This window comes from Eumetopias jubatus, unplaced genomic scaffold, assembly GCF_037043125.1.
Source record: "Eumetopias jubatus isolate StellerSeaLion01/CBP00866 unplaced genomic scaffold, mEumJub1_p1.0 scaffold_10, whole genome shotgun sequence".
Taxonomy (NCBI): Eukaryota; Metazoa; Chordata; class Mammalia; order Carnivora; family Otariidae; genus Eumetopias; species Eumetopias jubatus.
Genome location: NW_028274816.1, coordinates 118,847,634 through 118,860,946, shown reverse-complemented (window position 1 = coordinate 118,860,946; position 13,313 = coordinate 118,847,634). Strand labels below are relative to the sequence as shown.

Genomic DNA, 13,313 nt, shown 5'->3' with positions numbered 1-13,313 from the left:
AAAGCCATGAGCATGAAATCTACTGACAAGTCAGCTGAACATCTTCCTGCTTAACCTTGAAGTCATCCCCATGTTCTTCACTATCATTCAGGGGAATTATTTAGAACAAAATATCATCAGTAAAAGATTAGTGCTATGTAAAACCCACTTTCAAAGGGCTTTTAAAGACCCGAGCCTGGACAGGGGATTTCCTGGGCTTGCTAAACAAGTTCCTAGAAGCCTGTTAAATGCAGTTTTACAGTCAAAATGCCAAAGAAATATAAAATGATTTATTAACTCTGTAAGCTTTAGTTAAGGTATGAGGTGTAAATACCTGTGGAAAGTATTCAAGCTCTCAGTAAATTCAAGAACCACAAGTTTTCAGCAGGAGTTTTGCTTTATTTGTTTTTTTCCTTTAAAGCCTTAATTTCTGTTTTTTATTTCATCAAGGAGAAGTTGTCTAAATAAGGAATTTGGATTATGACAAGAGTAGAAAGGTAGTGCCCTACCCTTGAGAGAGAGTGGTAGAAATAAAAGGGTGTGGGCTCTGGCAACAGAGAGACTCAAGTTCACATTCTGGTTCTATGATCCTGGGCATATCACTTGGCCTTGGCTTCCTCAGCTGTAAAATGGGTCATCATATATACCTGAGAGGTTGTTGAGAGTGCTTGTTCAATGGAACAGCACATAAGAGCACCTGCCACCTAGAAGGCTTTCGGTTCATGTTTCCTTCATGCTTCCTAAAGCTCATTGAGGGATATTTAGGCAGCTAGCTAGTCTTGGTCTCTCTGCCTTGTACCAATAAGTGTTTGATTATATTGCACTCATAATGAAGAAGATACCTAATGAAACCTCCTAGAGAGGCAAATAGTAATGACTTGATTCCAACACTGCCAGTAGAGCCTCCCATCCGAGAAACAGGGGTATTTGGTGTTAATAAGTTAAATTTCAGAAGCTAATGGACTCTGCTAATTGAATTCATCTTTGTTAATTAATAAGGTTTTAGGAAATTGGTTGCTTCGTTGTGTAATGCCCTGCAAAAGAGCGGTAAGACCTAATGACAAGTTCCCTAGTTCCGTCCCATTCTCTCCTGTACATAGAGTGGTAGTGACCAAAGTAACATCTTATACTTTTCTTTGTCTTGAAATATTATTGTTTAAACCCTTGGAATTATTGACTTGAGAGGGAATGTGGACAAAAACATGGATTGGGGATCCTGTGCTATCTGGCTGGTTTACATTTTAAGAGTTTCTTAAGGAGAAACTTGGGAAATCAGTACAGTGACTACTTTTGCAATGCTGCAGCATAAGGGTATATTTGCCAGGTTGTGCCAAAAGCAACACCCGGGAAGATTTTTTTTTTTTTTTCACTTCGGAGATGAAAAAAAATACTAATTTTTTTTCCTAGGAGAGGGTAGCTATTAAAGTTAGGATAATAACTGTGGTGTGGTGATTTCATATTTGGAAGTGGGGTCAAAGTGGTAGTTACCCAGAGGATCATTCATATTCCCCAGGCTAAGCTTAGGCAAGGAGCATGTTTTCTAGGAACTGCCTTCTAGATGCTTGACTGTTTCTATACTTACTATGTGTTTATCCCCAAAGAGCCATATCTATGAAAGACTGACACATTTTCCCCTTCTTTAACACAGAGAGAATTTCCTAAATTTTTTACCTTCCGAGCAAGGGATAAGGTAAGGACTGATTCCTTCCCACTTTTTTTTTTTTTTAATCTTCATTTTGTTCTTAAAAACCCAAGAATGGCTTATTTTTGCCATGTGCTCTTCTTGTCATTCTCCTTTCTCTAACCGAATTTGTGCTTCCCTTTGCCTTACATGTGTCTTGGAACTAAAGAAGACTCCTTTCTGAAGGAATTTGGTTTAGGAGACAATCAAATGTATTGAGCTATCTGGAGAAAGCGATAACTTTCACAGTTCTCCCTACTCTTTAGGATGACCCTAATGATATGATATTAAAGGACTACTATATTTAGTAGTAGTATTCTTGTCACCTACAGACAGTTCATTTATACCCAAGTCTTGTTTATGTGCATTTTTTTTTCAATTTTAAAATACAGAATTTCAGACCATGTTGGTTTCTTCCTGTTACCGGCTTTGACTCTCCCTCTCCATTCACTCAGTTGACATGTGCTCTGGAAGAACAATTTTATTTCAACAAAACATGCAGTAAATGTAAACATAACTTTTAAAAAAGATACATAAATAGTTATATATCTATAGGGATGGAGAATATTCCAAAGCCAAATATTTTTAAAAATTATATGATGTTTATTTGTTGAGTATTTATTGTGTCATTTTTACTGTGCCAGAAATAAGAATATAAAACCAAGTCCTGCCTGTAAACATTTTAATTGGGTAAACCCAAAACACTGGTATGTGAAGTAGATATTAATATGAAGCAGTCTGTGGTTAATTATCAAAAATGAATTGTATAGACAGTAATACAGTGAGAGTTCTGAGGGAATTGGTGTTTTTGCTTCTTTTTAATGGTGAGCATCACCACTTGTAAAAGCATAAATGATGAAAGCTTGGGAAGTAAATAGGCACTTCAGTCCCTAATCTTATGTAAGCTATAGCATTACCCTTGTATGTAGCTCATTTTTTATTGCTTATTTGCACATCATTGCTTATGTAATAAGCTTCGTACATGTTCTTCATAATGTAATTTTGTAACTGCCTCTTGTGAGCTCTTTTGTTCTCCACTTTTGTGCTCAGTTTGAGGAGGATCGTATCTATCGTCACCTGGAGCCTGCCCTAGCTTTCCAGTTAGAGCTGAACCGGATGAGAAATTTTGACCTTACTGCCATTCCATGTGCTAATCATAAGATGCACCTGTATCTTGGGGCAGCCAAGGTGGAAGTGGGCACAGAAGTGACAGATTACAGGTTCTTCGTTCGTGCAATCATCAGACATTCTGATCTAGTCACCAAGGTGGGTACTGTACTTTGGTGGGAAGTCATCCCTGAGGGAAGGGGCAGAGAAGCAGGCGTTGTTGAAAATCAGGTTTTCATTTTTTGAATCAAGGCTCTTACTCTCAGTCTTCCCACTCTCCCATAACCGCAGGAGTCTGAGAGTGCTTTCTCTCACAGAAATAAATATTCCATATTATAAAGGGCTTTAAAAAATTTTTTTTTCTTGGTAGTGGAAGAAGCATGAAAGCACTCACTTGAGAGAAGCAAAAGCGTCTTAATGGAAAGATCACAGGGAGAGTTAGGTGATGATAGAAGATAAAGAGAAAAGTTAGAGATGGCCCTGTTGTAAGCCCATCTAGACATAGGGTAGTTTCTGTGTACAGCAGAGCACTTCCTGGCACGTTAATTACTGCATCCCATAGCTATACTGTTTTCAGCTTTTACTTTCCAAACAGATTTACTTTCTAAACTGCTCTGTTTGCCATACCTGAAAAGTAATCCTATTGGAGGTGCAGCTTTGGGGATGCCCAGCATGTCCACCTGTTGGAAGGAAATGGCTTGCTAGGAGGCAGGAGGAAGGGCTGCAGGAACTCTTTATCTGACCCTTGCCTGCCCCTGCCACCTACAGTCATTGAGCCGACTCTAGGGAGAAAGGTAACATCAGCAGGTGCTTTATGATTCATGACATAATACTACTCAAGTTATTATACTTTTCCAGTTCTTTATTGACTCTTCTAAAACACACTAATGTTGATGGTGATTTTCTTCTTGCATAGGAAGCTTCTTTTGAATATCTACAAAACGAAGGGGAGAGGCTGCTCCTAGAAGCCATGGATGAGTTGGAAGTTGCTTTTAACAATACAAATGTTCGCACTGACTGCAACCACATCTTCCTCAACTTTGTGCCCACAGTCATCATGGACCCATCAAAGGTACATTTCTCCTTAGCTTCTCTTCCAGCACTACCAAACACAAGCAGAGAGATTCATCCATATTTAGTCTCACTTGGACCTGGGAACAGGTACTCTTGGCTGGCTAGTTGAGCCCTTGATCTTTAAAGTTTACGGAATGCTTGTGAGACAGGGTTTCCAGGAGGGTGTCAGGAATTCGATATATAGCCACTGAGAGCAGACATCAAAATAGAAGGTGGTATGATGTTATCTTGCTGGTCGTTATAAGCAGTACAAAAACATAAATTTCTTTCTGTTATTCCATGATATTTGTCATCATAGCGGTCCTGTTTTTATATGATTCCCTAGGATTTCTCATCTGGAATAACTTTGCTGTTGTTGGGCCTTTTGGCAAAATTGCTGCTGCTTTGCCCTAACTGTTACTTACCTGGTAGCCTTAGGGAGGCAATACGCCTTCCCAGAGTGTCTAACTGTTTCTCTTCGGTATTTTTCCACAGGGAGAGAATTTGTTTGATAAGGAATTTCCACATGTATTATGTATGTTTTCTATCCTGAGGTTCTGTTCTAAAATGCATTCCATATAATTTAAGGAAGGAAAACAGGGTGGTTCTGCACTTGACCTTTTATCCCAGGTGTAATAAAGACCGGCTGCTCTCTGTACTCCCTCTAACCCTTTCCTCCCATGGTATTGTAGAATTTCATTAGGAGAACCAGTATCCCCCTTTCTCAAGATCAGTTGTAGGCATGGACTTTTGCTTTTTTGAACTTAATTTCTAAGACCTGAAAAGTCACTTTTGCTTTTTTTTTTCTTCAAGACTCCAAATGACTAATAGGTTGCTTGAGTCTGTCAAGAAAACCGAGGACCACTCTCTGAGTATCAAGTCTCATCATCTAGTTTAACGAAAGGTTCTCTTAAGCATTCTGGGACTGACAAGGCTGGAATACTGAAAATGGAAACTATATAACTATATAACCATATATATTTTTAGGTTTGACTTAACCATTTCTCAGTGAGTTTTTTAATATCTGCCTCTCTGCCTTTGCTCTAAGTACCCATACACCCTAGCTATGCCTTTCCGGTCAGAGACAGCTGTCAGTTTCCCATATGTAGAGATTGTTGACTTCTGTTCCCTCACGAGAAGAACAGATAGATACCTCTTGGTTAAGAAGCAGGTGTGGGACTAGAGAAGTCAACTCCTTGAAATCCATTCTAATCTAAGATTCTGTGGTGTGAAAACAGACTGCAAGGGTGGCACATACTTCTGAAGAAGTGTAAGAGAAGGGTGGTAGAAGATATTTTTGATATTTTCTAAGTGGAGAAAGGATTTTAGATAAACTTCATTTGAGAAGACGTTAATTTTGAATAGTATGTCTTAGCTGCCTACAGCCATATTGGGAAAACAAAATTTCCCTTTAGAATGTCAGTAAGGAAAAATCCCATCTAAGGCCATTTGGTTAAAATAACTTGCCTAAACCTGAAAACTAGGAGTGCTAAGCTGCCTTGGTATAAGCCTTAGAGAAACTATGGAACATCCACCTCATCTACTTAAATCCCAGTTGGACTTGGCAATGACCAAGCTTCAGAGCCCTGTTTAGAGAGAACATTCTAGCCCCACCTACGAATTGCCTCTCTCTAATTTGTGCAGTTTACCAAGAGGCATGTATTATAAAGTTTAATAAAATTATATAGGAAAAAGCTCATGGTGGTAATTGCTATGATGATTTAAGGTCCTGTAAGTGCAATGAAACATAGTTACCATGCATATAAATGCTACTTAATAGCTATTTAACTAGAGATTTTATTCTTATTTGGGGCTTTCTCTTAAATCCCATGGCTTGTAATTTTAGATATTGCAGATCTTCGATAGAGAATATGAATATAATTGGGAAAGGGGTAGGGAGTTGCATAGATTAGGGTGTTGTGAGCCAGAGAACCCTACTCAAATGCCAGGCTGGCATGAAATTGTCCCTGATGTGTTGTAAGCGAGAGTAGGGTTGGGGAGAAATTATCTTACTTTTTGTAAAAAAGAATACATGTAGTGCCCATCTCCAGAAACCAGCACCTTTTTCCATTCCTTCTTTTCCAAAGATGGGCAGACCTGAAAACAGGTTCTAGTTACAAGGTGTTTAAGTTTTGTGCTTGGTGATGTGTCTGTGACAGATTGAGGAATCTGTGCGGAGCATGGTAATGCGCTATGGAAGTCGGCTGTGGAAATTACGTGTCCTCCAGGCAGAACTGAAAATCAACATTCGCCTGACACCAACTGGAAAAGCAATTCCCATCCGCCTCTTCCTGACAAACGAGTCTGGCTATTACTTGGACATCAGCTTGTACAAGGAAGTGACTGACTCCAGGACGGCACAGGTACGGCCGGCGGTCAAGCAGGCTCCTCAGAGTTTTGATTGGGTCCTAAAGATGAGCTACTTGTCCTTGTTAGGGAAGACCCAAACTCACAAGTCCCATTGCTTTCACGTAGTGGAGTTATCCTCTGTCAGCTTAAATGGTCACATGAATTTGAAAAACTTCATTTGCCTTAAAAGATGTGCGTGTGTTCTTAATCATGGTGTTATGAAACCCTCAATCTTTTGTGACATACTGATGAGCCCTAACAGATGCCAAATGAACCTGACTCCAGAGGTAATTCTGCAGTTTAGAGTTCTTTTTTAGAGGGCTCTTGAGCTACCTGAACTATCTTGTCTGGTGTGATCTGTCCTCCTTCCTGTTTTCAGCCTAGGTAGTCTATTCATTGGCAAGTAAAGAAAAGAATTGTTGAAGTATGTCATCAACTTTGATTTTAAAGAAGGAAAATTTCAGCGTAATATAATAGCTTGAACAATGTCAAGCAGTGACTTTATCATATTTACCCATGATGTTATTCACATTTACACACATTATTTTTCCTTCAGAGAGCTCAGAGTATTATATTTCTGTAAAAGAGCAAAGTAGTGAACTTGAACCCCCTTTTCAGGTAGAAAAATCAAGAATGTGAAAATGGAAGATGACTCTTTCAGTAGATTGATTCTGTCATAACAGAGAATTCCTTTTAATCTATGTTACCACCTTCATTTCTAAGTATTTGTGCCATTTGTTATGATACTGGATTTAGGTTGGTTTGCCATGGCTCACATATTCTTAAGAACTGGGATGTTATTTTAGGTTTTTGTCCTGAACTTGGGAAGTAGATTTCTTCTGGTTAAAGGATGACCTTGCTCCAGTATGTGTACACAAAGATCTCAGTTTGTTCTATGCATTGGGTACCAGGAAGAGATTATATGTCTCTTGTTTTTATCTATGTCCTTTTAAATCCAGGAATAGAGGCAAGAGGAGACATTTTTGCCAGTATTTTGAAGATGAATTTTAAAAATCTGAGTTTGGATAGTTGTCAGAGTGACCTTTTATTTTGTGCTTTGATTCCTAGTTAGATGGCCAGAGAAATCTATCCAGTGAGAAGTGAACAGTTAAAACAGAGAGAGAGAGTGAGCACAGTAGCGCAAGGGGTGAGCAAGAGAAAGTATACAATAATTTTTGCTGCATTTGATGTTTTTCAGGACAACCTTAAAGACATTTTCAGTCAAAGCTTTCCATGGTCAGGGATATTTTTAATTAACTTCTACAGTGGCTTCAAGGCAGGTCTATTCTTGTGAAAAATAAGATGGCCACTTGAGATTTTAATGTTTTTGATAAATACGTTTGTTCTTCGTAAGTACTTTTTTTTCCTTTTTTTTATTAGAAAGCTCTTAGATTTCCCTCATTCTGGCCAGTGGTGGCACAGGGGCATGAAAGGCTCAGACGCCTTCAGTCAGGATTTAGTACTATGCCTGGCACAAAATAAGCACTCAATAAGTATCTGAAAGAATGAATGAGCTACCTTTTGCCTGAGGAAAAACCCCTATTACCTTGGGTCCTGCATATTTAGGAAGCCCTGAAGGAAGAGGTCTCCCTCGGGCTCTTCAGTGGAGAGAGTTCAGCAGCCACTGCTGAATGTAAACCCAGGAGCCCAAAAGCCCCTGGCTAGAGGAGGGAACCAGCAAAAGAACAGCCTTCATCTCTGCTCTGGTGCTCTTATTGTCTACCTGATGCTTATTGCCAATTTATTTTTTCCTTGTCTTTGTTCTAGTGAGTCATTATGTAAATTTAAAATAATGTAGAATCCTGTGTATCATTCATTCATTCGTTCATCGATGTAACATCGATTGACCACCTCTATTGTGTCAGGCACTGTGGATTCAAAGATAAAATAATCTCTATTCTTGAGAAATTTACATCAGGAGGGAACAAGACAGATAATTAGTTTCTCTGTAGTATGATTATGATTTGTGCTATAATAAAATAATAGTGGTGAAAGGTGTATGATATATATAATACACATGTTTTCATGAACGTGTAAAACATACACTTTACCCATTTTTAACTCCTATGTCCATTATAGTACAAAAATGGAATTATTGTAGGTAGCTGATCATTCAGTAGTATCCATTACCATCAACCTCTTGCTCAGCACTTCATTTATTCTTTCTGACAACAAGAAGCAAGGTTGAGGGGCACCTGGATGGCTCAATCGTTAAGCATCTGCCTTCGACTCAGGTCATGATCCCAGAGTGCTGGGATCGAACCCCGCATCGGGCTCCCAGCTCAGTGGGGAGTCTGCTTCTCCCTCTCTCTCTGCCGCTCCTTCTGCTTGTGTTCCCTCTCTCACTGTGTCTCTCTCTGTCAAATAAGTAAATAAAATCTTAAAAAAAAAAAAAAGCGAGGTTGACTGGCTTGAGCTTCATTTTGTTTCATTTTCCTGATAAAGTCTTTGTGTTATTAGCTGTAATGAACACTGATGTCAGCCAGTCATAGTGGGGAGAAGAGATTTGGGTAATCCATTGCATATGTCAATTGATTTCCATTGTGTAGTGTAAGAGAGAAAGTACACATTTTAAATGACCTTTATTGAGATACAATGTACATATAAAATGCAGTTATTTAATGTATATACTTTGGTTCATTATGAAATTGTATACACCTGTATAACCATCATCACAGTCATGACAGAGAACATCTTGACACCCCTAAAAGGTCTCTTATTTTCTTTTTCTGTCAAAGGTAGAGTCACCAGCCCCAGCCTTAGGCAACCACTCATCTGCTTTCTATTATTACAGATTAGTTTTACCTGTCCTAGAATTTCATATATATGAAATTAGACACTATGTATAATGTTGTATCTGGCTTCTTTTGCTCAGTATAATAATATTTTTGAGATTATTCTATGTTGTATAGACAATGGGTATGTTCCTCTTCATTGCTGAGTGGTATTCTGTTTTATGGATATATCAAAAAAATTTTTTAAAGATTTATTTATTATTTTAGAAAGTGTGCACGTGAGCAGGGGGAGGGGCAAAGGGAGAGAGAGAGAGAATCTCAAGCAGACTCCCTGCTGTGCGTGGAGCCTGATGCGGGGCTCGATCCCATGACCCTGAGATCATGACCTGAGCCAGAATCAAGAATTGGACACTTAACCGAGTGAGCCACCCAGGCGCCCTTGGATGTACCAAAATTTTTATATTCGTTCACCTTTTGATGGACATTTGAAGTTTTATTTTCCAGTTTGGGCTATTATGAATAAAGCTGCCATATGAACATTCATTTATAAGTCTTTATGTAGATATGTTTTCATTTCTCTTGGGTAAATATATGAGTGTAATTACTGGGTCACGGTAAGTATATGTTTAATTTTATAAGAAACTGCTAAACTGTTTGTGAAAGTAGTCCTACCATTTTAAATTCCCACCAGCAGTGAATCTACCTAGAGGGCTTTCTCCGGTCCCCTTTCTCAGTCCACATGATTATGTTGCTTAACTAATGACCAGCCTGCCTTCATTCCACCTTGGCAAAAGTGAGTCTCAAACTCTGTACCCACAGCTCTTGTCTTTCCTAATAGACAGGAATGTAGTCCCAAGAACCTGCTGCTTTTACTCCTTTTTCTTATTTTGATTCAGTTTATCTCCTCTGAGTCCAGTTTTCTCATTCTAACACCCTGACCTCACTTAACACTTTGAATTTCTTAAAACATTACCATTTCTGCCTAAGATATTGTTAATTCTACCTCCTACCCAGTGACTTTGACCATTAGTCATGTGGAATAGGACTGGAAGCTCCCTTCTTTGGGGTTGTAAGACATGCAAGACAATTTTTGCCCACTGTAGGACCTGACTGACAAATCAGTAGAACATATCTGTTCCTCTGAGGTTAGGAGGCTAAGGATTCGCTTAGCTAAATGGTGTCCAGAGTTTGGGAAAGTACTTAATTCTGTTGTTAAGCCTATATATCGGGTTCACAAATCTATTCCTTAATGGTAGACTTAAGCTTATTTATTTTAGACCAGAATAGATATGTGGGTGTATACACATACCCTTATTTCCCACATTTGTATTCACTGTGTTGGGAATCTATATTTTATGTATTCATGCATAAAGTGCCTAGTTTAGTGTCATACAGCCTCTGGGCACTCAGTAAATATTAACTGAACTGAAATAATGGCATCCCTTATAAATATTCATAAGCAAATAAAACTAAGTATATGGGATATGAAGTACTCTTCTAGAAAATGTTTGGGTTAAAATGATTAAAAACTGGTGTGGTGATTTCATTATGTGACAATATAGGTATTACCGGAGCTATTCACTAGTTTTAGACATAGTATACTGAGGGAGATAAATATGTATATCTATATTATATAAATATATATAATAACACACTTATTTTACTATAGGCTCTGTCTTATGAGCTAATGAGAACTGACTAGCTAGGTGGATGGATGAAATCCATTTCTGGCAGAAATCTTTAAAGTGTGTGGCTCATAACACTTATGAAGCACCTTCTAATCAAGTAGACTAGAGCACAGATAATAGGGTAGAGCCTTGACCTGGCCTTCTACTGTTGGGGAAAGAGCAGAATTCTCTTCAATGCATAGCTGTTCCTCAACTTAAATGTGAGGACGCTCAGACTTGTTGGTTGACATACTTCATTTCTGAGTATGTGGAATTCAAGTCACTTTAGAAGGCAGGCATTGTCAGTCTGTCTCTGAGGTGTGAAATTTACACTGCTTTCTTGTTGATTTCAACTAATCCAAAAGTGAGAGCAGCCCATGGTGTGTCATTGGTCACATACCATTTTTTGGAGTTGGATCATCTGTAGAGAGGTGAGAACACTACCCAATTTGTAAAGGCATGTCTTAGCTATTCAACCCACCAAAAATGTGTTTCAAAAAATAACATTTATGAAGAAAGCCCATCTAGGCAGCTGATTTTATTCTCTGTCTCTTAACTCCCATGCCATTCTCTTCCTCCTGCAGATCATGTTTCAGGCATATGGAGACAAACAGGGACCATTGCATGGAATGTTAATCAACACTCCATATGTCACCAAAGACCTGCTTCAATCAAAGAGATTCCAGGCACAATCCTTGGGGACAACATACATATATGATATCCCAGAGATGTTTCGGCAGGTAAAGGTGGCTAACTGGAGGGAAACTCATATGTTCCAAAGAGACAGGATTTTTCCTGAATTTCCATTAGAGGCAGCTTAGCCCGGAATGAGGGCACTCCCAAAGGGCAGGAAATACCTTAACACCACTCTCATTTCTATTTCGTCTGGGATTTGGTGACTGCCAACTCCAGTATTGGGTAGTTCTTTATGAAGTAACGGAATGGTGAGGATAGAAGCCTCTGTTGAGTAGAAGAAAGTAAACTGAGACAGCATGCCTGTGATGGTAGTTTACAATGACCTGTGTGAGGAGTTATGTTCAGGTATATATCTCCTAAGCCTATAATCAAATTATGGATATTAAAAAAGAGGCTTGAAACTCTCTCTTTTTCCTATTTTCCAAGATAACCCAGGTCTTTAGCTGATAGCCTAGGTTAATATGATGAGAATCAATACTGATAACATATACAAATGGATATAGAGTTCATGATGCACAGTTTAAAGTATCAATTCTTTTGTGGGAGATTTATTATAGCTGAATAAAAACTAGTGTGAGAAAATATGACATGAAGATTCTCATCCTTTATATGAAAATAAATTCCTTTGATCTGTATGGTGAATCATCTCTATGCTGCAGATTTTTCTTCCATCAATGGAAGGCAAGAAAAGTACATTCACAGCAGAAAATGCAACAGAAAAAATATCAAAAGAATACTGAATTTGTCCTTTAAAAAAAATCTATGAACATAGGATTTTTCCAGGTCTCCTAGTCAGTACTACCAGTATTACCACATTTGAATTTTAATAAAGTAGTATATGTGGCCTTGATAGGTAGTCTCTCTGTAATTCCTGTATTATTCACAAGTATAAGAGATTTCCTTTATGTAGTCATTTGTTTACAACAGAAACATAGCTATCTTCATTTAGTATTACCAGCATTAGTAGCCTACAAGTTGAGTGTTGGTTCTGTTCGTCAGTGCCAGAACTATAAATAGAAATGTCATTCTATATAATTCTCCTTATAGAATAGACATAAACACTGTGATTGGAACATGTAGGTATAAATGCATCATATTGCCTTTAAATGTTGCTTTGAGACAAGCAAAGAAACAACCAGTTCCCACTTCATGAGGCATTTGTTTTGGTAATATGGAAGTTGGAAATGGAAATTATAATGGTTTTTAAGTGGATCAGTGTGTCTGTCTTCTCATTTTTGAGCAAAATTGATCTGCACATTTACAGATAGTCCTACACCCTCATGAACTAATTCCTGCGTGCGGGCTAATAGGTATTGGAAAGAGGATGCTTCCCCTGAACCTCTAGTAGAAACGTTTTTCTTGCCTTCTTGGGTTTTCTTTGCATTAGCTGAGTGTCATACCACTTTTCCTGATTATTTTTCTATTCTTCTAGGATTTTTCTTCCATTTTTTAAAGGAGGGATTAATGCTACTTAGTTTTTTATTTTAATTTTCCTGGGGGGCTGGTGGTCAGGTCTGTTTGTTAGGTCTGTTGTGTTTGTTAATGCTCTAGTGCTGATTCAGAATCACTCAGCAGTTTGACTTTGTTGGAAAAGTGCCTGCTTTTGACATGTGAAAAACATGTGAAAAATAATTACAAATCTGTTTTTTAACTGAGAATGAGAGCTGCAGAATTTGGCCTAATGCTTCTATGCTCAGCAGAACACTTGGAAAGGAAAGAGCAAAATCATATTGACTGAAACTTAATATTTATTTTTGTGATGTTGAATTGCTCATTGTCACCGATGACTCAAACTTCTCTCCTCCAATAGTCTCTGATCAAACTCTGGGAGTCTATGTCCACTCAAGCATTCCTTCCATCACCCCCCCTGCCTTCTGACATGCTGACATATACGGAGCTCGTGTTGGATGATCAAGGTCAGCTGGTCCACATGAACAGGCTTCCAGGAGGCAATGAGGCAAGTAGCTGAATCCCCTTCCCCCTTTCCTTAATCTCTGTGACCACTAGTAGCAGCTTTCCATGGAGCTGGTCATTAAATAGCATTAA

General features: G+C 38.5%; 1 protein-coding gene across 6 annotated transcripts in view; it reads left to right on the top strand.

The window, feature by feature from the left end:
• Positions 1–13,313, top strand: part of ACACA (acetyl-CoA carboxylase alpha) — a 242,979-nt gene that overhangs the window by 137,504 nt on the left and 92,162 nt on the right. For all 6 annotated transcript variants that reach the window (XM_028109119.2, XM_028109115.2, XM_028109116.2 and 3 more), the window contains 6 exons: positions 1,628–1,669; positions 2,711–2,926; positions 3,684–3,839; positions 5,980–6,183; positions 11,156–11,311; positions 13,078–13,224. In XM_028109119.2, the coding sequence (XP_027964920.1) occupies positions 1,628–1,669; positions 2,711–2,926; positions 3,684–3,839; positions 5,980–6,183; positions 11,156–11,311; positions 13,078–13,224 (921 nt within the window). The remainder of the gene's footprint in view (positions 1–1,627; positions 1,670–2,710; positions 2,927–3,683; positions 3,840–5,979; positions 6,184–11,155; positions 11,312–13,077; positions 13,225–13,313) is intronic.